This window comes from Acromyrmex echinatior, chromosome 13, assembly GCF_024713525.1.
Source record: "Acromyrmex echinatior isolate Ae372 chromosome 13, ASM2471352v2, whole genome shotgun sequence".
In the NCBI taxonomy this organism is placed as follows: Eukaryota; Metazoa; Arthropoda; class Insecta; order Hymenoptera; family Formicidae; genus Acromyrmex; species Acromyrmex echinatior.
The window spans coordinates 6,420,763-6,443,561 of NC_141864.1; the positions used below are offsets into that span (position 1 = coordinate 6,420,763).

Below are 22,799 nucleotides of genomic sequence, written 5' to 3' on the forward strand. Positions count from 1 at the left end.
TGAAAACCATATAAGATAGAAATGAAAGATGCAGCATTGTAAGAAATTTTACGCGTGTTCTAATGAGCACTAATAAAATATTATTTCAAAGCGAGTCCCTAAACGGGATTATGATGAAAGATAGTGGCTCTTGCACACAGGATATGGCAAATATTGCAGAAATGGGATATATAATTTAAATGCAGAAATGAGATATGCAATTTCGTTTAGATTTTTGTGAAACCTGATTTGGGAATCTAATATATGTTATTAAATATATAAAATATAAAAACTAAAAGAAGCTTTAATTTAGTCTTCTTTTAATTATTTTTTAGACGACTTTATGCTCTATATGTATAAACACACATATAAAACTTATTCATACACTTATTAAAATTTAATTAAATTGTATAAATTGGACTCAAATAAGTTTTAATAAAGTCTTATTAAACTTAATAAGTTGTTAATATGAATTAATTAAAAGATGTACAATATAGTACAACATGTTGATATTTATTTATAAGGTTATATAAAGCCTTTATATAACCTTATAAATTCTTTATTCTTTGTTAAATCTTGAAACCTAAAGAATTTAAAACTTTTATTAGCTCTTTATTTAACTCTATATTAATTTTTTTTTCGCGGGAAGAATATTATTTGTATTATTATATATTTTGTTTAAATGTCATGAGGAGACATATATATATATATATCAATTAAATTGTATTATATTCCAAATCATTTCAAGATTAAATTTGACAGTGTGTTTATTTTTTTCTTTTTAAATTAATAATGTTATTTGATAATAAGAGTCTAGATTGTAAAAATTTTGGCATTTAAAATTTTTATAAAATGTATTAGGTGTTGGAATTAATTCGTAGCGTTTTACAAGTGATGGGAAGTACTTTCATTAATGTATTTTTTAATGCTCATGTGAAATAAATAACATTCTTTCATTAAAAAACGCTACGAATTAATTCCAACACCTAATACAAAAAAACTTATATTATAACAATTAAGAGTAATCTTATACTTAAAATTCTTTTGTGCACAAAATTTGCTTATTGATAGCAATATTTTATCACTCAATAACTATAGCATTCTTAAATAAAAAAGAAAAATTTTTAGCAAATTTTATACAATTTATTTATTTCTTATTAAAATCTTATTTTTTGCTGAAAAAAATAGAGATTTAAAAAGAAACACGTTCTCAATTTTGCATCTTGAGTCATTTTCGATCTCTTCTCTTTGTCTCAAACGTTTATTTTCTAAATGTCTTTCGGAAGGCGTATTAGTCCTATGAGTTCCCGGCGTACAGGACGCACTCATCGCACTGTCTGGACGTGACGAATGGATGGCGGTGATCACTGGCGTCGATAAACATATTAAGCCGAGAGTTAAGCCTGCCTACGAGCAAGCGAGGCAAATCCCGAATCGATTTCACCTCGGTCCCGTCAGCGTCGAGGTGGACAGGATTTATTTGGATTTTTCGGTTTTAATCTGTACGGGTTGGATACACCGGTATAACTTACTCTGCGCTTGACCACTCTGTCGTCGAGTCGATCGTACCTGTCGAATTAATGCTCTCGTAATTCTCGTAGTAAGCTATAAATATCCACTATAACGATACACGATTGTCCTGAGAATTCGACCTCATCTTTTTAGCTGCATTATTGAGTCATTAAGCTCGTACAGAGCGATCTTTGTCACAGTTTTCCATTATTAGATGGGCTTCGTGCCAAGGAGAATTGTATGACAAAGCTTGCATCTTCATTGTATAGCTCATTTTGTTTTATAGGTAGAAAAGATAATCTTGCTTTGAATTATATTATAAAATTAATAATTTTGATTATTGAATATATATTTTAACTATTGCAATATATAATAGAAATATAACAACATTTTTCTATTCAGATACATTTTTCTATTCATATGCGAGGTTAATTTTCAGCGTAGAAGGGATTGATATAAAGTTTTGATTGAAGACAGTGAGTTACAGAAAAGAATATTATATCTCACTAATGATTTATAGTCTTTTCCAGTCGAACGCCTGTCAAATTTACTCTATGAGGCTTGGCATACTATTGCTCATAGAAATTCTCTTGTCTAACGTTTATGTCTGCGATATATGCAAATTCCTTGCATAGAAATCACATATTTTATGCCTAGCGTTAAGATGCGCATCGTTTCTCTACAGTTGTAGTCTATGTAATCTGCTTAAATTTCTGCATTATAAAACAACAACGAAGAAATAGCGCTTAGTATTATTATTAGTAATGAGCTGATATAAAACAAATTTAACTAATATTACATTGTATTTTGCGAATGAAAATTTCACTTCTCTGTAAATAATTTTATAAACTGAATAACTTTTATAAAAGTTTGTCCAGACATTTAATGATTTTATTTTTACTAAAACAAAAAACAAAAAACATAAATGCAAATTAAAAAATGATATCTATTTATTTGAGATTAAAATTAAAAATAAAAAAAAAAACATTTTACTACAATAAAATTATTTTGAAAAAGGATTCACGTTTTGTTTATTTAAAAATAAATTATTGAAAACTTTATCTCTATTTTGCACGAATAACATTTTAATATATCAATTTATGAATTATATGTCAGCTGAGTTGAAATTCCGATCCACGTGATGAACGGGTTTTAAGATCGGCCGAAGTGTCGCATGGAAGCTACGGCAAATGTTCGGGGTGGCAAGCTACATCCTCCGTACGTAAACGTTTGCATTTCGAACGTGCCCGGACGCGGTTTGTACGACGTGGCAGTAAATTTTGCGCTAAGCCGAAGTCACCCTGAGTGATTTACGCGAGTACCGAGGACGGAAGGGATGATTTTCGGTTTCGGATCGTCGACTTTCGTCATTCTGGTGTCTTATTGGCGACAGGTGAAAGAAAGGACATAATTGTGACGTAAATCTCCGGAAAAAAATTATCAAACTTATAATATATCTGCAAAATAATTTCCATTATTCCGTTGCAAATAAAATTGTGAATACAACAAGTAAGAGTTTAATGGCTATTATGAAGCGGGATCTTAGATGCTTTTTTAAAAATAATTTCTATGTGAATTTATATACTAAATATGTAGTCGTTTGAATTGCGCGCCGAAATAATTTTTTAGACTTATAAACACAATTAAGCTGCTATAGTAATATTACAAATTAAATTGATGAGCAATTTAATAATTGTGGATCTGTCAGCAAAATTGTTATTTCCATATATCGTTTTCTTATTTGTAGAAAACAGTATAATCATGTTATTACTTGTAGACTAATATTACAAGCGATTTTTGCCGTGTTGAGCTTGAGATAACAGAACTGATATCAGAAAACTCGAGATATTCGCCGATTTTCAGGAACGCCATGCTATTCACATTACATTATCTGACATTATCATAATCATGCATCTTCCAACGCTGATTACCATTATTAAATGTCAAAGTTCCTAAATTATTGAGCATTTTGTAGACAAGAATACCTTTTCCAAGGGGAATATGTCCGTGTGAGTATGCTCATATTCACGAGATTACGACGTTTCCGGTTTAGACCAACTCGCGAAGGAAAATTATGATGATCCCGCTTACTACGGGCACGCTAAGAATGACATATGATGCTCACTTTTAATGCCGATATTGTTCTTACGTCTCCATTCACCGTTTCGAAGGGCAGAGACCCAGCCCCCGGTAACTAAAGATAGCGAGGCATAAAATTGCCATTGTTCTATTACGTTCAAGCACTGGCGCTAAGCAGTTTCATAAGAATCCGTAGGCCTTAAACTATAATTATTATTAATGGAGGTATATATACTCTCGCTGTATTTTCTAAAATTATATTACAGTTGACAATAATTTTCTGGTATTTTGAGATATCAATTCCCCAATAAATTTCATATCTTCAAATTTCTCTTTAAAATAAGTTAGTATTAAACATTTTAAGTACGACCGTATATGTGAATACATGAAATACGATAAAGAAAGCCAAGATCGATAAAATTTTGAATGTTACAAATAATACATTATATATTCTTTTATTAAATCAATTTATTTTTTAATCTTCTGTCTGCAATCATATTTTTACTTTTTTCGTCTGCAATCTGGGTCTTTTTTCTAAATCTTTTCTTAAATCTTTTTTTTTAATTCTAGGCTTTCGAAAAGAAAGAGTTTCAATACCTTTATTGCATTATTAAATAATTTTTAAATTTTAATATTAAAGTCTTTTATTTAATAAGAATTTATTTAATAAGAATTTATTTAATCTTTTATTTAATAAGAATTGAAATTTGAGAAAAGTGAATATGATATCCTTGTGTAAATATAAAAATATAAATCAATTTATTTCTATGTTAAAAATAATAAAATATCGCATTTAACTCAAGAAATAATAAAGATGCCTTCCATTTAATGATACAAATCGACACAAATGTCGTTCTATCTTTCTTTGCATTTCATGAGTATCAAAGATAGAACAATACTTGTGTCGAGCTAGTTTCTCCTTTGATATTTAACAGCATATTCTTATATTTAATACTTGTTTGTAATATTTAGCATTAAAAATCGTAGATTTTATGCTTTTCAATATTGTATTTAATTTGACGACATCCGGTAGGTAGTAAGAAGAAAGAAAATACTTACCGTAGACAAAAGCCGATGTGTGAATCCCGCAAGGCGCGGAAACACACTTGTCCCACGCCACGTGGCTGTAAACAAGGGATTTCGCGCTGTCTCCGCGAAATAAACGTACGGTGGTGCACCCACGCGTCTTGCGCGAGGGTCCCATTGTTATGGAGGCGTCACGCGTGCTGCGTGGCAAATGCGCTAGCGCCTTTATTCCCCTTCATTACTCACCAGGACTGTCTTAAACGTTGCGCCAAATCGCCTTGTCTGCGATGTGCCTAATGAGGGAAGAACTTTATCTGGCCTTCGATGATTTCCATCTACAGGCTTTCTTACTTTCGTCTCTCTGCTGGGTGGCTACTTTATCTTAAATGATCTCACCTAGTGCGTAAGCAAATTTTTTTTTTCAATTTGAAATAATAAATAATACTTTAAATTGAAAAAAAAAAATAAAAATAAAAATAAATTTTTATTTCTTCTTGTTCGACCTACTTTTCTTTCTCTTCAATAACTTCAAATTTTCTTACATCTTCTATGTCTTCTTATGTCTTCTATTATATTTTCTTGTAATTATACTATATCGCAAAATATTTATATACTACATTATGTACATTAAAATCTCTGCAAACGGCGTCTGACTTCAATTCGAAGGATAAGATCTTGAGAGCAATAAACGTTATCCAAATTTAACCGCAGTAGTTGAGGGTTAATGCAGAAGGCGTACGCAGGTCGTTCTCGGTAGATTGCTTTCCTCTCGCGGTCCTTCTCTCCTTTGGTTGCGGAATGTGGGTTCGAGATTTCTTCTCAAGACCCGATTGTTATACGGCTGCCCTCGCGGCTGACATTTTTATGCGCGGCCGATGGACTGACAGTGAATGTGCCACGATGTTTGGCCATGTCGCTCGTCAATCGGCATCAATTTATGATGATTCTCGCGCAAATCTCGATTGATATCGCTGTCGCGAAAATGAACACGCCTGTTTCATGAATATACTAGAGATACAGCAAATGTATCGAACAATACGAACTATATATTATACATACATATCAAAACAATTCAAAGAAAATTTTTAAAGTAAAACTGCAGATTAAATATTAAATAATTTTTATTAAAATTTAGAAAGAATAGATGTGAAAAGAATACAATGCTCTTTCGATCGCAATTTTAAATTGAATTAAGAGATTTTAATTAATCTTAATAAAGGTGTGATTGTCATTATATTTAATGTTAAAAATTTAAGAATAAAATACATTTATAAAATTTGTAGCATTAGCTTTTGTTGACATCCTCTTTCATTTTGTAAATTGTTCGTTCGATTTTTATAAAATTTAGTTTATAGGATAATTTTTTGATAATGTTTTGTAAAGTCTAATTGTCGAAAATAAAAAAATTCGAAATAATAAGTCCAACATGGCGAACAGAAATGAAATAATCTGATTATTGTATAATTCGCTTTTTGGAAATATTTAATTGCAGATTAATATCAAGATTTCAGTTTTGCTTTATTTAAAACTCATACGCATTCAAACTCGGCGATACTAAGAACCTCTTAAAATTAAGTTTTACGATCAGGTTATTGTTTTTTAAATTAGAATTTTAGAATTCTGAATCAGATTTGAATTCAGTAACTCCGAAAACTTTTAGAAAACAAGATCTTTAATTTTTTTCTTATAAGTTTCTTTATTAAAAAGCTCGCTTCCTCAAAAATTTTTGTAAGAAAGTTTCGTTTGGAATTGTTTGAAGACTTACAATTAATTCAATACTTCGAGTCTACTTAGCAGCTGCAACCATTATGTCGTTGACGAGTTAGATATCGCGTCTCTGTGTTATACTTAATGCACTCATGTTTGATAATCGACGCGTCTGCTGTGGCCCAAGAGCGCCCGCGTGTCTCCACTTCAGAAATTTAGTTTCTTATGAAGGCGGCTCATTGTTCCTGACAAATGTTACGATCAGTATGAGCTGAAAAAGAATGAACTCGATAGGCAGATCAGTCGTCTTCAATCAGATCCGCGGACACGCCCGGATTCGTCATCGTCTGGGCATACCAATTCCGAATGTCGTTTTAGCATATGAATGCCAGGTCACGCGGGCAAGTCCGCATCCTTATTTAATCTCGCGATGTATTTGCGCGATCCTTTGCGTTGTACGACGTACAATATCCTGCATGTATCATGAGTTCTTGTGTAGGTTGAGGATTTTATTTGCGACTTGCGCGGTCTTAGCCATGCGCAGCCATGAACGTCTTAAATATATACATATATAAATATATAAATATATGTCGACCTTTTATCAAACAGATTTTGTTGAATAATTTAGACTTACTTATTTCTAGAGAGCAAGAAAATCAACATTATTGAAGCGAACTATTCTCAATTTTTCTAAAGAGAATTCCAAATGTATCATTTAGTTTGCAGGGACAAGCGAATTTAGGACAGATGCGGAATAGTGATATATAAAATATTTTGACAAACTTGTTAAAATTCTTCTTGCATCGCTTACATATAATAAAGGATTCATACGAGAGATCTAAATTAAGAAGCTTTATACGATGCTGAACCGCTTCTGTCAGTGTCCGCGACCTGGTATGCGATTTCATCTTGAAATAGCGGTTTTACTCGCGTCTCTCTGAGTTCCATTTCCCCACACAGCAGCCACATTTTTTTCGCGACACTCGCTCAATGTACGACTGTCGTAATTCGCGCGCGAACGAGGCAGCACGCTGCGGAAAACGGCACCGATAAGTTCGCTCAGAACGAAACGTCGGTGTCCTGGCATTATTGCCTTGTGTTATGACACCTTTATTCCACGTTTATTCAATCGCCGTGCTAAAACTGCGTTCGGAATCGACAAGGTCAGTGCTATTATCCGTCGCGAACAGAGCGTTTCCCTGCAAACGTCCCTCTCGAAACGTTCTCGGAGCAATAATAATATTAAACAAAAGTAACGGCCCTGGCCTTCGACTGGATTGTGCGAGGCTCGTAATTTTTCCGGTTACCCACCGCATGCCGCTTAACAATCTTTCGCTATTCACGCAAATTAGATAGTTAGGGTAGACTCCCTTCCTCGCTTATAATATACTGGCAATTCTTATTTTTCCGCTATTGATTCTTCACAGTTGATGCTAAAATCTCTGATATAGTTTAGTAATTATTAATATTGGGTCTGAGAAAAAATGTACTAAATTTTAACAATTATTTGAATAGTGCAAACTAACTATTTACTTACAATAAATAAATGTTTACTCAATAAAAAAAAATATTAAATCAGATTACTGGTCTTTGTATCAAATAATTATATTTTTATATTTATAGTTGATACTATTCGAATAAATGATGTATTAAAATTTATTTTTTTTTTTAATATATATCTATTAAATTTAATATATATAAAAGGCATTAACTAATTTTAAGCAACAAAACGACATAGAGCGTATAAAAAAATAAATATTAAATTTATTTTAATAACAATTATCCAAACTTACAGATGTAGCAGTAAAGAATATGTTTGAGTGAATCTAATAAACAAATCGTCAACCTTAGAAAGATATAGATAATCGAATGCCTTGAAAAATTTTTTCTTTTTGAAGATTTTCTTTATATTTTCAGCATATTCGATGAATATTGTAGAAAATTAGTTTTGCAATTAATTTACTTTACATAAATGTGTACTTGAATGCAAAATTATGCATCAATCTAAATTATCCTCCATACTTATATTCAAAGTGACAATCAATTTCTCTACTTTTCAAGATACCGATCAGATTATTGCGTGATCAAGTTTGATTTTATATTAGGTACAGGTGTCTTTTAAAGTGATGGTTTCTTAATCTACTTGACTGTAATCGATCAAATCCGCTCTTTATCCCATTGATACGACCGGCCCTAAAACTACAGATGCCCATTTGGTTCGTCCGCTGGACTATAATCCCGCTGAGAAGATCACTCTCTTTCTTCGTGCGCCTGAAAACCGGTCGCATTCCGTTAATTGGCTAAATAGTGTAACTATCCCGACTTATAGGTCGATTTACATCGCCCATAAGAAATTTGTTGCGGCCTCATTGCGTCGCCGCGGCCGACTATTAATATCGCCGCCGCGATCTCGATCTCACGAGGTCTCCTTTCTGCGCTTTTCATCCGCGACGACTTCGATATTCGGTCAATCGTTAAGAACATACGCGTTTCCGATCCGTTAACGATCCGATATCGGTGCCTTTGAGATACGCTGCGCCACCAGCGCGCCGATTACATTCGCTTATTAAGGAATCGAGTCACATTTCATTTGGACAGCAATCTAATAATACTTCTGATAATGTAATTAAACGCTAACGATCTTGTCCTAATAAAGTTGTTAAGGTTTTACGTATAATGAATTGCGCGTTACGTCCTGTCCGAGTGTTGCAGCTATTCGCCGTTGCTAAATGTTGTGTTTCATTTTTTTTCAGCTCCATGAAGATACTCCGGTTAGAATCATCGGGCAAATTAATGGTGCAAATCTGGTGAGTAAAACAAGTAAAAATATAACTGTCTTATAATTATTAATGTTAATTACTGTGGCATTAAGGTTTGGATTTTATTATTTATAGAATAAAATATCGGTTTTAATTTGACATTTGTACATATCTTAAATGGAAAATATGAAAAGTATAAATATGGAATTCTCCTACTTTGATTTAAATTTCCACCGTATAGAAATAAGTGTAAAAATATGATATTACTTTAATTAATTAATAAATTAAATTTTCTGAGAAAGCTGTTGCATTTATTTCCGCTATGGCTATTATAGATAAATTATGAATGTAGATCATAAAAAAAAGATTAAGCAACTAAAAACTTTACTTATTCAAACTACAGCCAGGAGTGAGCAAAATACTAAAAAAATTGTATTTAAATACAAAATATGAAATACTTAAAAAAATTGTATTTAAATGCAAAATAGAAAATAATCTTAAAACAAGTATTCAAATACGAAATACAAAATACAAAAATGTATTTAAAATTAATATTATGTATGTATTTCAAATACTGCTTTTTGTCTACAGCTATAAAATACGGACAGTTAATTTTCCATGTTAAAGTAGCAAAATTGTATAACTGAATAAAATTAGCGATTATAGGTAATCATATTTGCTGCAATAGCACAATAAATTTGTTAATACAGTAAAGATAACTTTTTAAAATCAATCCAATATGTAGATCAAAATTTTTAACAAAACATGCTAGCTAAAAGGCGCGTTCTTTGCTGCTGTAATGAAGAAAACTTGTTACATTAATAATTTTTATTTGTTACATTAACAATTGTAGCAAAGAATTAACTGAATTAGCATTAGATAATTGCTTACAGATATAATTTCTTTGTTGTACCATCAAACCTCTTTAGCTAAAGATGTTGAATTCGCCCAGTAAGCTACAGCTGTGATGAATCACCTAATCTATTTTTTCCGTGAGCGTGTGTTGATTCATGACAATTGGACGTGCAGAAATGACGGATTCGATTTAATCGAGATAGCTCTAGTTCGTTTCGCGGGGGCGTTTCGCGCGGTCCCTTTAAGGCCGCATTAATTGCCCGTGAAAACGCCCCCGTTGACGCACCCGGGGCCCGGTTTCGCCACAGTTCATTAGGGGGTCTCGGCTGCCTTGTCGGGTAACTCCGGTTGAATCTTCGCCGCCGTGAATATAAATCCTTCCGAGGTCGCCGCAAACGGACAAACGCCTCTGTCACCGCCATTTTGCGGGCCCAAGATAGGCCCACGCGGAAGTTCACCGTGTTCCGCTATCTCTCCTTTTCTCCTCCTTCGAGTCAACAGCCTCTCTCTTTCCCACCGTATTATCGCCGCCCATTCGATACGTGCGGCAGTCCAATTCTCGTCGACGATTTCTTTAATGGTTTCTTTAACCTTCGGCATAGAAGATTACTAGGAACGTTAGTTTATTTGCTAATTCGAAACTTAGGTAAATTGAGATGTGCCGGTCGGAGATAAATCTTGTGTGCTTAATTAACCTTTCTACTAGGCAAGATAATTTATGTACTCGCGTGTGTGGGAGATATTTTGGCCTTTTGAAGTATAATGTGAAATTACTTTGCGTTTTGAGATTCTATTTTAGATTAAATTCTCGAAAAGGATATGAATATATTTATCTCTATTTCTTTTGCAAAGTTAATAAATGTTTAATAAATGTATAAATGATGTATATATATTATTTTATATTTTAGGAAAAATTCTGCTAAATGCAGGTAAAAATATTGAATATGGAACGTAGATTTAATAATGCATGGGGACACGATTCTCGACATTAATGTAAGAAGGAGGAATAAATTTTTGATATGTGACGAGATATGATGAAGTCGCATTAACATAGACAGAAGAGAAGGGTTTACGAAGGCGGATCCGGTTCCAGCCGTTGCAATGCGAGGAACATTTTCGAATCCTTTGATCCGAAGACGTACCTATATGGCCACGGTTTTTATCGCGCCTCGATCATAATAAATTAATAAACACTTCTTTTTTTTACCCAAGACCACAGGCGAGATCGGTCGGCCACGATATTAGAGGTTTATTAATTTATTTTTTCTTTATTAGGCGGCCGCGATCGCGTCTGTCGGTAATCAGGGATCTGTAATTAGTCGAACATGCTGTCTGTCCATAGCGATTTATACCATGCCCGGGGGTGATGCCCCCCATCTTCTTTCTCCACCTCCTTCACTTCATTCTCGATTCATTCCACCGACGCTTCTTCGATTCTCTCACTGGACAATAGCCCCGACACTGCCATTTCTCTCGTCATCCTCGGGATCTTCCTTCGAGAAAGGACGAATTCCTTACCTTGCCTACCTATCGGCACGACGCATCCTTCAAACCCGTAATTGTCGACGGGAACCGCGAGGCATAAACACCGCATTCGCAACTGATCAATCACTTTGTTGCAGCAGCTTTGCAAACGCGTGGAATATTCTTAACTAATATCTAAATGCACATTAGGGCTTTGGGCATTAATTGAGGGTTTCGTACATAAATTATGCAAGCGCAGTATTATGTTCTTCGAGTTAAGTAGAGGCCCGTTCTGTTAAAAATCTTACTACATAGAAAAGCTGCTAAAAAGATGCTAATATTTGATATTTAATATTTCTTGATAATAAATATATCTATAAGATATTTCATGAATTCTAATCAGCTGTTATTTTTATAAAATTTATATCTCGTAATAGAAAATATTTAGCAGTTTTAATCACATATAAATTAGAAAATAATTAGAAATATTTTTTAAATAATAAAAATATTTTTATAAGTAGATCAAACTGCCAAAAATGTCTTCTATTAAAAGATATTTTACATTTCCTACTTTCTATCTACGTTAAAAAATAATAGTTAATTAGTTTCAATAATTTTCAATGGGATACTCTATACATTTATTCGCAAAAAAAATTAATAACAATATAAGGCATATTCATCAAAATGAATATTAATTCCATTAACGAGTGAAAATAAAAATAATTGATTACTTATAATTAAAGATTAATAAACTTATAATTAAAGATTATTCTCACAAGCTTCCTAGATTAATTTACAGTTTCGCAATGCATACCTCTGTCGTCAAATCTTGGACAAACTATTCAGCTTCACATAAACATCCCCCATGATGAAACGTATCGATGATCAAATTTTTACGTCGCTCATTCATTAATGCGCATTATTAAAAATAAAATAAAAATCTCAGTATGTCAGTATTGACACGCGATAAGAAAATTATAGGTACCTTGTGTATATATTGACCCTCAAAGTGCATCAGAAGTTTAATGAGCGACGCGTTCCCGTAAACACCAGATAAAAATCTTCCCGCGGCAGCACGTTCTTTCGTTGACTAAGTGGTTCGCAGGATGTGAAGGATCTGGGCTCTGTTCACCGCTTGGCTTTGGATTTAAGACCAACGCTTGGCTGTCCGTCAGGGACCACACCTTTGAACCGGCCCTCTGGTTCCTTATAAAGTATCTTCGCCGAAGTTTCATTACTTCCGTCAAGATTTAAACGCGATGAACGTAAAAATGACGTGATGGCAATCTGGCACGCAAAAAATCATTTGTTTCGAAAAGATGGTTAATTTTTATCTTGTAAAATTGAATTATTCTGTAAAATTACAAAAGTTGCTCCGCAATTTTTTTGAATCTTTTCTAAAGTTCTTTAAATTCCTTACATTTTTATCAAGTAGTGGTAACAGGTTTTTTATTTTAATACTTAACGTTTATATGGGATGGCCACAGCATTCTGATGTATTTTTCTTTAACATTTTGTTCTGGAAAAAGAAAGAAAAAAATATTATTAAATACTTAGAAGTAGATTTTAAAATTCATTATTTCTAAATTCCTCTGTCTTACAATTAAAACTAATGTAAATTTAATTATAACCTAATATGTTAGTAAAAAATACAAGTTAAAAATGTTTTAGTGTGTTCCGAACACTCTTTTTATTTAACTTGCGTATTTTTAAAGCTCTTACCTAATTAAAAGAAAAACTAACGAATAAAAATTGCCTATAAAAGCCAAATACTAAATAGTGAGGTGTATATTAAATTTATTTAATACGACATTATATAAAATATAAACGTTTCAACCGTTCAGTTAGGGTCGTCTTCAATACAACAAATTAATATAACAAATTCAGTATATCTAGTGCTCGGTACTTTTTATTTATTGATTTATTTCAACAGAGCCTAATTATTTAAAGATAATGCGCCGTGAGAAATATTTTAACAATTTATTCGCCACTCTCTCAGTCCAAATACATTTCAAATGTTGTTTAAAAACATTTGCATTCGTTTTACAGCAATAATGTCTTCGGGACAAAGTTCTTTACAACACGATCCGCCATAAAAATGAAATTCCGTACTCTCCTCCGCAAAATTCTTTTCCTTCCGGCGGTAACGGTCGCGTACCCGTGCATTTTTCTTCTGAAACCTTAATTCGGACTTGTCTGCGGACAACTGCACCTCCGTCGTTTTGCGTCCCGCCGCCATACGGGACGGCTTATCGTCGGAATGACTTATCGCCTGGGACCAGCCAGTGCGCTTTTGGCGAGCGTGAGTACGGCGGGCTCGACCGTAACAACCTAAATTAAGTTCGTGCCTTCGTCTCTCACCCGTATTTCATTTCCGTCAGCCGGCAGCGGCGGTGTTCGTGCCTGAGGACGCTCGTTTTCTCGGTTTAAAGGTTACCATACTTCCGCGGTGGCAGAGAAACGAGCCTTACACGACGACGCCGCACGCGAAACCATCGAGATCTGAACTCGACCATCGACACTGATCATGAATGCGAAATCATTATTTCCGCCGTATTCCGCATATCACGAACTCGGATGAAACTGATTGCGGCAAAATATAACCATAACGCAAGAATGATAATGGCTCTGTAACAGGTGTAGCTCGTACAAATTAATGGCGGTTTCGATTCAGGAATTCAGTCGTATCTAGAAGACATAAAATTATTTCATAATTGATAAAATTGATTGGCTGTGTCTGTAAATATATGTCTATAATGTATTAGGATCGGTAATGCGATATATTAGAAATCTTAGAAATGAGATATATACTTTACGATACACAGAAATATTATTTTTATTTATAAATAATTATTATCATTCAAGCCTATCCTACCCGACGATTCAAATTTACCGTATTAACAGTGCGATTCGCGTAAAAGTCAGGTATATATCTTTATTGAGATAAAATCGTCTTCTTTGTGGCACGAGATAATTTTTTTTATCTCAGCGAATTCTCGTTCTGTGAATTGAATTGGATGCGCGCTTGATTGAACGGTTCTTTCATGATACGCGTCGAGCGGCTTTCTGCCGATTGAGCGCGTGTTTCTTCGTCGTATTTACGATTGCCGTGACTCGTAAAATGAGAATCCAGCTGCGATAAGACACGCCGTATGACTGTCGCCGTCCTGCACCCGATAAGGGCGCAGACGTTTAGCGGCTAAGTGGATGTAGATTGAATCGTCAAGCGGACAATTCGGTTTGGATCGGAGATCGAGACTGATAAATGATTCATGTGCCCCGAAGGATAGGCAACGGGATGGCATGGCGAATGCTTTTGTGTCGATTTGTCTTACTGGAGCACGACTCGTACAAGTCTCTGTTCAATTCAATATCCAATTGCATCATATCATGTGATTTATATATCTAATTACTGTGAGCGTTATATTTTAAAGTAATTATTTTTATTTTATTGTCATTTTTTTTAAATCGTACTTCCACAGGAAGGATTTGTTGAAATATTTAAAAGTTTAGCTAGATTTGAAAGTAATTTTGTTAGCTCATCAAAATAATTATGTAAGACAAATTAATTATTCAATTTTCTTAGTTTAGCGACGGAGTGTAGAGAGAGCATGGGATTGAGGAAAGGAGCAAGAGAGTGAGAAAAGGATTAAAAATGGCGCATGCAAATATTCGTATTATAGTGATTTGCTTCCATCCCATCTCTCCCCTGTGAGACATATGGCTTTCCATGTGAAGCAAAATCTATCTTCAAAAAATGAAAAGTAAAATAAAAATTTTGTTTTTTTCATTTCTCGAAGTTGAGAATGTGTTCTTTATTTTTCACATCAAGTAGAATTTACATGCAAAATTTCAAGTGATCGCAAGCGGGGGTTATTTGGAACTATATCCAAATTATTGTTTAATACAACAAATATAGTAAAATAGAGAAAAAATATAAAAAATAATTTTTGCATTATTGTAAAAAAATCAATTTAGAGAAATGCATAAAAAATTACTTATGTATAATTATGTATAATTTTATATATAATTATGAGCAATTCTTTTATATTTCTCCAAACTTGATTTTTTACTAAAACAAAAAATGCACAAATTATTCCTTATATAATAATTATACATTTATGTACATTTGTATATATATATATATATATATATATATATATATATATATATACATTTATGTACATTTGTATATATAATATATATATATATATATATATATATATATATATATATATTTATATGTATATATTCGTGCATGAAAACATTTTACAGATATGACACATGTATCGCTAATTTTTAGGCGTTTATTTAAAAGAAATTTTGATACGAAGTGTAAATGTCTCTTAGTGATAAAAACATTTTTTAACATTAAAATTTATTTTATTTGTTTGATATTTAAATGAAAATCAACTTTAACGTTGCACAACTAAGTTACATAATATGATGAAATTGAATAATTACACTAAAATTATATTTGTTGTTCACCTTCTGCGTCTAAAATCTAATTTATAAATTTCGTTGCAGCTCTCTTTGCCTAGAAATTAATTGCCTATAGCAACGCTAATCTATATTAGATTTACCGACAGTACGGTTTGCACACAATAATTATTGTCTAAATCTCAATTGTCTGCACTATTGCCCATAAATGTAAAATTAAAAGAAAAAGACACGTATTCACACATGACAATATTGCGTATAAACTGCATTATTGCATACATAATATTATTGACTACAGATCGATTATCTACAAGCATTTTTGAGTATAAATAAAAATTTCAGAGACAAATTAGTCACATTTACTTACACGTTGTATTGCCTGCAAGCACATTTCTGTACAAAAAAATTAAGAAACGAAAGTTTGTTTGCACACAAGTATTATTGCTTACAGAATTTGTGCGCAAACCGTTGACAAATGTAACGTAGAACAAACGGTATTGTAGACAATCAATCTGTAAGCAAACAGAATACTTCCTCTTACAGGAATAGTACATCAATCTTTATTTAAAGCAAGATGTTTTTTCGCAGAACTCTAGAAATATGGCGATGATTCGATAATTGAACCGAGAACAAATTATTAATATCAATTGTCTTACTATAGATTTTGTTACTGATTTACAATAGTACATACATAAGTAATAGTCATACATACAAAAAATAATAGTCAGCACGTACATCCAATCTTAAAATGAGTCTATGTTCTGAAAACGCAGTTGGATTAAGAGATTAGCATTGAGAGATTCTTTATCATGATTGTTCTGTACATTTAGGGTACGTTTCGTTTTCACCTACACGCTAGTACAAAACGTACATTTAAAGTAGTACACGCGGTAATATCATTCAAAAAATTAAGTTTCATCACAAGTTCGATGATGGTACTCTCACATTCTACTCCTACCAGTACACAATGGGATCTATCACAGAAGTGACCAAAAATCACTTGTAACACCTACATATTAAATATATATAATTTTCTATATATACAGCTAGAAAATACTTCAATATTATAGGCAAACGTTATATAGACAAACATAGAAATAATCCGTTATTAAAAATAATAATAATTGTAAAAAACACTTTGTATAAATTAATTCATCCTCTCTAATATAGTCTTGAAATGTAAAACTTTTCTAGATACATTTATTGAACGTAACATACATAATATAATGTACATAATTAAATGATGCACTATAAAAACTATTGGTTATTGCAATTAGCATACAGGGTAATTAATACACTGTTTTACACTGTATTTTTGTTGTATTGCAAACATTTAAAAGTGCGATCTTTTGTAATCCTTTGAATTTTTGCATTATTTTTCGGATTATTAAAATGTAGCCAAAGGGATATTATGTTACAAAAAAGTTATATTAAGATACACTATAGAATGTGCACATATACTATACAAAATTTAATTAATTATTATACAAAACTTAATACTTATACAAAATTTAATTAATTATTATACACTATAGAATGTGCACATATCCTATACAAAATTTAATTAATTATTATACAAAACTTAATACTTATACAAAATTTAATTAATTATTATACAAAACTAATTATTATTAATCTATTAAATGCTCTTGTTATTAAAATATTGAAATTTAATTATGTTTAGCAATTACAATTAAAAATTTCGAAATGGCGGATCTAATATGGCAAACTTGAATTTTAAAACAATGCTTAAAAAGCGTGAGAGTTTGTTTTTAGAGAGTTCTGTCGAGTTTCTAATCTTGATTTTGATATAAAAAATAAATATCGGGGATCCTCCGTTCTGAAATATTAATTCTGATGATATCAGTGATTCGTAAGGCTTATAAATATAAACAGCTCTTTGTAACAATATAATATCGCTTTGATTTTTGACCATTTCTGTCGCCAATCGACTCCACTGTGCAGTGAGAGAAAACTTTTAGTTGCGTTTATTCATAACCACACGCAAACACGGAAATAAATGAACATAAATAGATTATGTTCATTGCTTGCTTGGATTCACATTTCAAGTTAACAAATAATGTTTATAAAAATTAAATTCTTTTCACGAATCTATTTTCCAAACTAAATGATAAAAAATTACGATATTTTATTCATAATATACATTTAACGTTCTTTCATCGCATAATCATGTTTTATTAACATATCAGTGCTAGTTTAAGTCCTATAAAAATAAATTTGGCATTTTCATTAACTTTGTATAAGCAACACGTATAAGAAGTGCGGCCTTCAATTGCTTACATCTCAATACTGAAATCTCAATCTCATTCCAATTGCATAAGCATAACAACATCTTCCAATACAATATAATATGTATATCAATTTCAAGAAATTCTGTTTTTAATTCGCGTACTAAAATCCAACAAAAACGTAATAATTAAAGTTATTAAAAAAAATTAATTTATTGATTGGTTTTATCTTCTGAACGCATATTGTGAAATTTACACGTCGGTAATCCTGTGTCTGATAGTGTTCTATTGTAACCTTAGAAAAATTGTATTTATAGGACAACTCCAATCTATGCATATATTACATCTCGTAAAAAAATTACATCTTTATCTTCAATTTCTTTCATTATCGATTCGTCATTATTATTAAGAGTAGAGTATAATTGTACTTGATCAGTTATTCTATTGTCAGTCACGGTTAGTTCTTTACTACGATATTACTCATGTATTTCTAAGAAATAAATAATTTTTTATATATCAAATGTGATACATTACAATACTCTATTATAATATGAATATGTAACAAAAATAGAAAGATAAATCTGTGAATCTGATAATGAATTAAACGTTATATCATGAATGACCTTTTGTATGTGCAATAAGAAGAGTTTTTCGCAAGGTTCTGTTACATCTCGAACATTCATACGGCGTTTTATCGTTATGCATAAAATTGTGGTTGATTAGGCTAGATCGAAATTTAAATTTTATTTTTTTTTTTGCGACTCTAAAAACAGCACATTTATAATTACAGAAATGTAAAAATAAACATAATCAATTGAGAAAAAGTACTAACAATAATTTTCTAGCACATACTTTGCAAATATATAGTTTCTCACCTGTATGCATTTGCATATGTATGTTCAAGTCCTCTAAACGTGTAAATGTAAGTGAACATATCTTACATTCATACTCTATTGAATCGTCAGAATGCTTCATGGCTAAATGATCAAACAACTCCTGTTCACTATCGAAACCATTCATACAATCGTCACACTCCTTTTTTACATGTTTTCTCCTCTTGTGTTTTTTTAGAAACCGTATTTTACTGTAAAGTATTTATTATTTGTTAACCATTAATTTAAGTAAAAAGATTATTTAATTTTCTCATAATTTCCCATAATTCCCATAATTTTTGTTACTCACAGAAATAGTCTTTTACAATCCTCGCATAGATGAAGTTTTTCATCTGTATGAATAATTAAATGACGATTAATAATTAAATACGGTTCGTACTGAAACGTGTTAAAACACGTTCCACATTATAGGGTTTATCTTTAGTATGTATCTTACTATTATGTCGTTTTAAAGCTTGTAAGGAGACAATGTGCTTATTTTTAATATTATTGAAGATGATTGTTAAAAAACAAATGTGGAAATGGCAACATAAGACGGAAATAAGAATGTTGAAATAAGATAAAGATATCCAAAATTCTAAAAATATTAATCATGAATCTTACCACACTTGGGATACATATTTTATTGTACCTTTATACATTATTTTCAACTGTTGATTCAAATATTACGGAACTTGAGATTGATAGAGTATCTTCTCTTATTTTTCAGATAGAACTTTCAAACTCTTCAGTTGTATTTCCCAATTGACTTTATTGTAACGTTTTCTAAATTCTTTTCGTATTTCTCGCGGTCTAAATTTTTTCGGTCATGTATATTTTCAAGTTTATCTATCTAAAATCATAAAAAAACGTAATTTTTTAAATAAAATAATTTAATTTAATCTAATTTAATTTAATTTATTGCAAAGTTTTATGAAAAAGACTACATGTTAACAGAGTAATAGACATAAAATATGATACAACAGACTATAGTTAACATAAACATAAATAGGCAATAGTAGCTTGCAAATGGTTAAGCGTCAGCAAAATCGCTGTTACAAAGTCAGTAACAAAATCAGATTAAGACAACAATGCAATAAGAAGTAAATTGATAGCTGAAATAAGTTGGATTTGTCGAACTCAATCATCATCTTTTAATTTATTTTACTGATAAATGGGTGTATTTTATCGTTAGGGATACTGGATATGTAATTTTGAACGTTTTTTCTTCAGATAAATGTTTTATTTTTTTTCTAATTTACGTAAATAAAATATTAAGTAAAATGTGAAATCTAAAATTAGATTGAAAACATAAGACGTTAAAATAGCTAAACATAATTCAAACTGACAAAGAATACGAATAGGAACATGTAAATAAGAAAAAAAGAATGTAAATAAGAAACTGTCATCAAGGTTAAAAACTACATTTCGTATATATGACTAAGTATGAAATTAAAAATATTAAGAGTATAATTGCTTAAATCGTATAATTGCTTGTCATATAAAATCTGATTAAAAAAAAATTAGAGAAAATTTAGTGAGTAATGAACAATAGCCAATGTCCATTTTATGTTCGATAACGAAAACAGATTCCAAGTAATAAAGTTATAATAAAATGATGATTGTCACGAAAAGTGAAAAAAAGAAACGGAATGATGAGTCAAGGACAGACAAAATCTTAAAAAAAGCAATTTATAAAATTAGAATGATGCCTGACGCTAGATTAAAAAACTGACATTTTGATAATTTAATAACTTACATGCAATGCTTAGACGTAGCAGTAATCAAGACCATTACGATTGAATTTCAAATTGTTTGCTGAGAACTAGTCACGTCAATATCTTAAGAACAACTGAGGCAAGACGAACATACATGTATATTTATGTTATATATTTATATATATACATACAGGGTTGGCAATCTTACTTCATAAAAATAACTCGTTATTTATAGTTCTTTTTCTTAAAAAGTAATTCGTTATATCGTCACTCATTATTGATTTGCAAAAGTATAAGTCTCATAAAAATAACTCGATACTATCATTCAAAATGTAACGAGTCGTTACTTTTTTTTCTTGACATTAATAGAATATTATAACGTTTCTCATTGGCAGTACTTGAGAAAATTAAAATTATTCAGTACATTGCAGTTCTTGTATACTATAATCTGAACGTAAAAGTAACATATCTCAATTAATAAATTGTTCAAAGTGTACTTTATCAAATAGCATAATAAAATATATTTGTGATTCCGTAATTAAACTTTTGTTTGTTAATTTTTATTAAACATACATCTTTACATCGACTTGTATACAAAGATTTTAAAGTGTATTGAGTGTACACACATTCTGCCAATAAAACACTGTGCAAATTTTTGCAATAAATATTCAGAAGAGAAGTGATAATTCTATTTTTTAGTAATAAAATAATGCTAAAAACTAACGAATGTATTTATATAGATACGTTCTAGTTAGGAATAAAACTTTTACGTGACTAAATAAAGTATCGACGAAAGTAACTAGTGAAATCCTAAGTAACTAGTGAATCGTTACTATACGCACATACATATGTTATGATTATCGATATACATGAGATAAACAAAGATAGAATGAGAGTGAGTGAGTGAGTGAGTGAGTGAGTGGGTGAGTGAGTGAGTGAGTGAGTGAGAGAGAGAGAGAGAGAGAGAGAGAGAAAGAGAGAGAGAGAGAGAGAGAGAGAGAGAGAGAGAGAGAGAGAGAGAGAGAGAGAGAGAGAGAGAGAGAGACGACAGACGACAAACGACGACGAGGAGTGACCATATTAGTCATTTTCAATCTATCTTAAATCCATTCTACATTAGATGATTGCCAATCTGAAGCTTCTATTTTGAAATCAACACTTCAGATTGGTTGTCGCAACAAACTTGAGATTGGCTTGTGTGTAATGTAAAATGGGCTTTATGTATCTTGTGTTATGGAATGCTTTGCTGATAGTATTTATTTCGTATCCATTTTTTATTAAAAGAAATGTAATTTTCGATTTTCTTTTTTATAAAGTTGGCGAATATTTTTTTTTTATAGAGGTTTTTTTTTAAGATATATGTTTAGGAATATTTATATATTTTATGTATGTTTACGTATTTATATACAATCATGCAAGAGGAATTCTTTACTAGAATATAAAATGATGAAAATTAATCTGGTACATGGTCATCGTATAAGTATTGAGGTTTAAATGAATATATCATTATTGTTTTCAACATATCATTTTATTTCTTTTTTTTTTACATTTCATCAACAGCTATTATTCTATTACTTGTAATAAAATCTGTTCTCACCGTCGAACATAAAATAGATTTTGATTATTATCCGTTGTTCATTGAATTATCTAACTTTTATTTAATAGATTTTAAAATAACAAAGAATTATACGGTTTATTTATAATGTTTCTTGAAATTGATGCTATACGAATTTTATTAGAAGACATTGTTATGCTTTGCAATTGCATTGAGGTTGAGGCAGAGATGAAATAAATGTTATATAATTTTTTATCATTTAGTTTGGAAAAGATTTTTTATTACTCATTTATGTAATTGTATTATAAGTCCGAAAATGTATTATATTAAAGCAACTGATATTATAGAGCATTAGTAATTTATTCTTATCTCAATGATTAAATTATCGCCATAATATTCTTATGATAAAGTTCTATATAAACACCTCTTGATAAATATACAATAGATTGACGTGCTTTTCCAAAGGGGCGAAAAGGGGCAAAACTTCATTTGCCAACAAATTATTTGCCTACAATTGTTTGCCTACATTACATTTGCCGACAGTTCGAAATGATAAATTTTAATTTTAATTAAACTTTGTATAC

At 31.2% G+C, this 22,799-nt stretch overlaps 1 protein-coding gene across 6 annotated transcripts; it reads right to left on the reverse strand.

Moving 5' to 3' along the window:
• Window positions 1-8,128: 8,128 nt before the first annotated feature.
• On the reverse strand, window positions 8,129-21,708 carry LOC105150906 (uncharacterized). Of its 6 annotated transcripts, XM_087412290.1 has the most exons (7): window positions 20,702-21,708; window positions 19,595-19,795; window positions 19,253-19,295; window positions 18,946-19,154; window positions 13,743-14,069; window positions 12,367-12,900; window positions 8,129-10,508 (listed from the first exon to the last, which is right to left on the reverse strand). In XM_087412290.1, exons 6-7 carry the CDS (start codon window positions 12,394-12,396, stop codon window positions 10,230-10,232), a joined length of 309 nt encoding a protein of 102 aa, XP_087268416.1. In that variant the 5' UTR covers window positions 12,397-12,900; window positions 13,743-14,069; window positions 18,946-19,154; window positions 19,253-19,295; window positions 19,595-19,795; window positions 20,702-21,708; the 3' UTR covers window positions 8,129-10,229. The 6 variants fall into 6 exon arrangements, 4 of the variants coding, with proteins under 4 accessions (XP_087268416.1, XP_087268417.1, XP_087268418.1 ...); XR_015547077.1 differs by having other exon boundaries at window positions 8,129-12,900; XR_846773.2 differs by lacking the exons at window positions 8,129-10,508; window positions 12,367-12,900; window positions 13,743-14,069 and adding exons at window positions 17,342-18,560; window positions 18,694-18,833.
• Between the last annotated feature and the right edge of the window lie 1,091 nt (window positions 21,709-22,799).

Bases quoted from the DNA above. Each gene is read 5' to 3' on its own strand.
- LOC105150906 (XM_087412290.1), bottom strand. From the start codon at position 12,396: ATGCACTTTGAGGGTCAATATATACACAAG. The intron at 10,509-12,366 runs GTACCTATAATT...TCTATGCCGAAG, and splicing joins AGGGTCAATATATACACAAG to GTTAAAGAAACCATTAAAGA.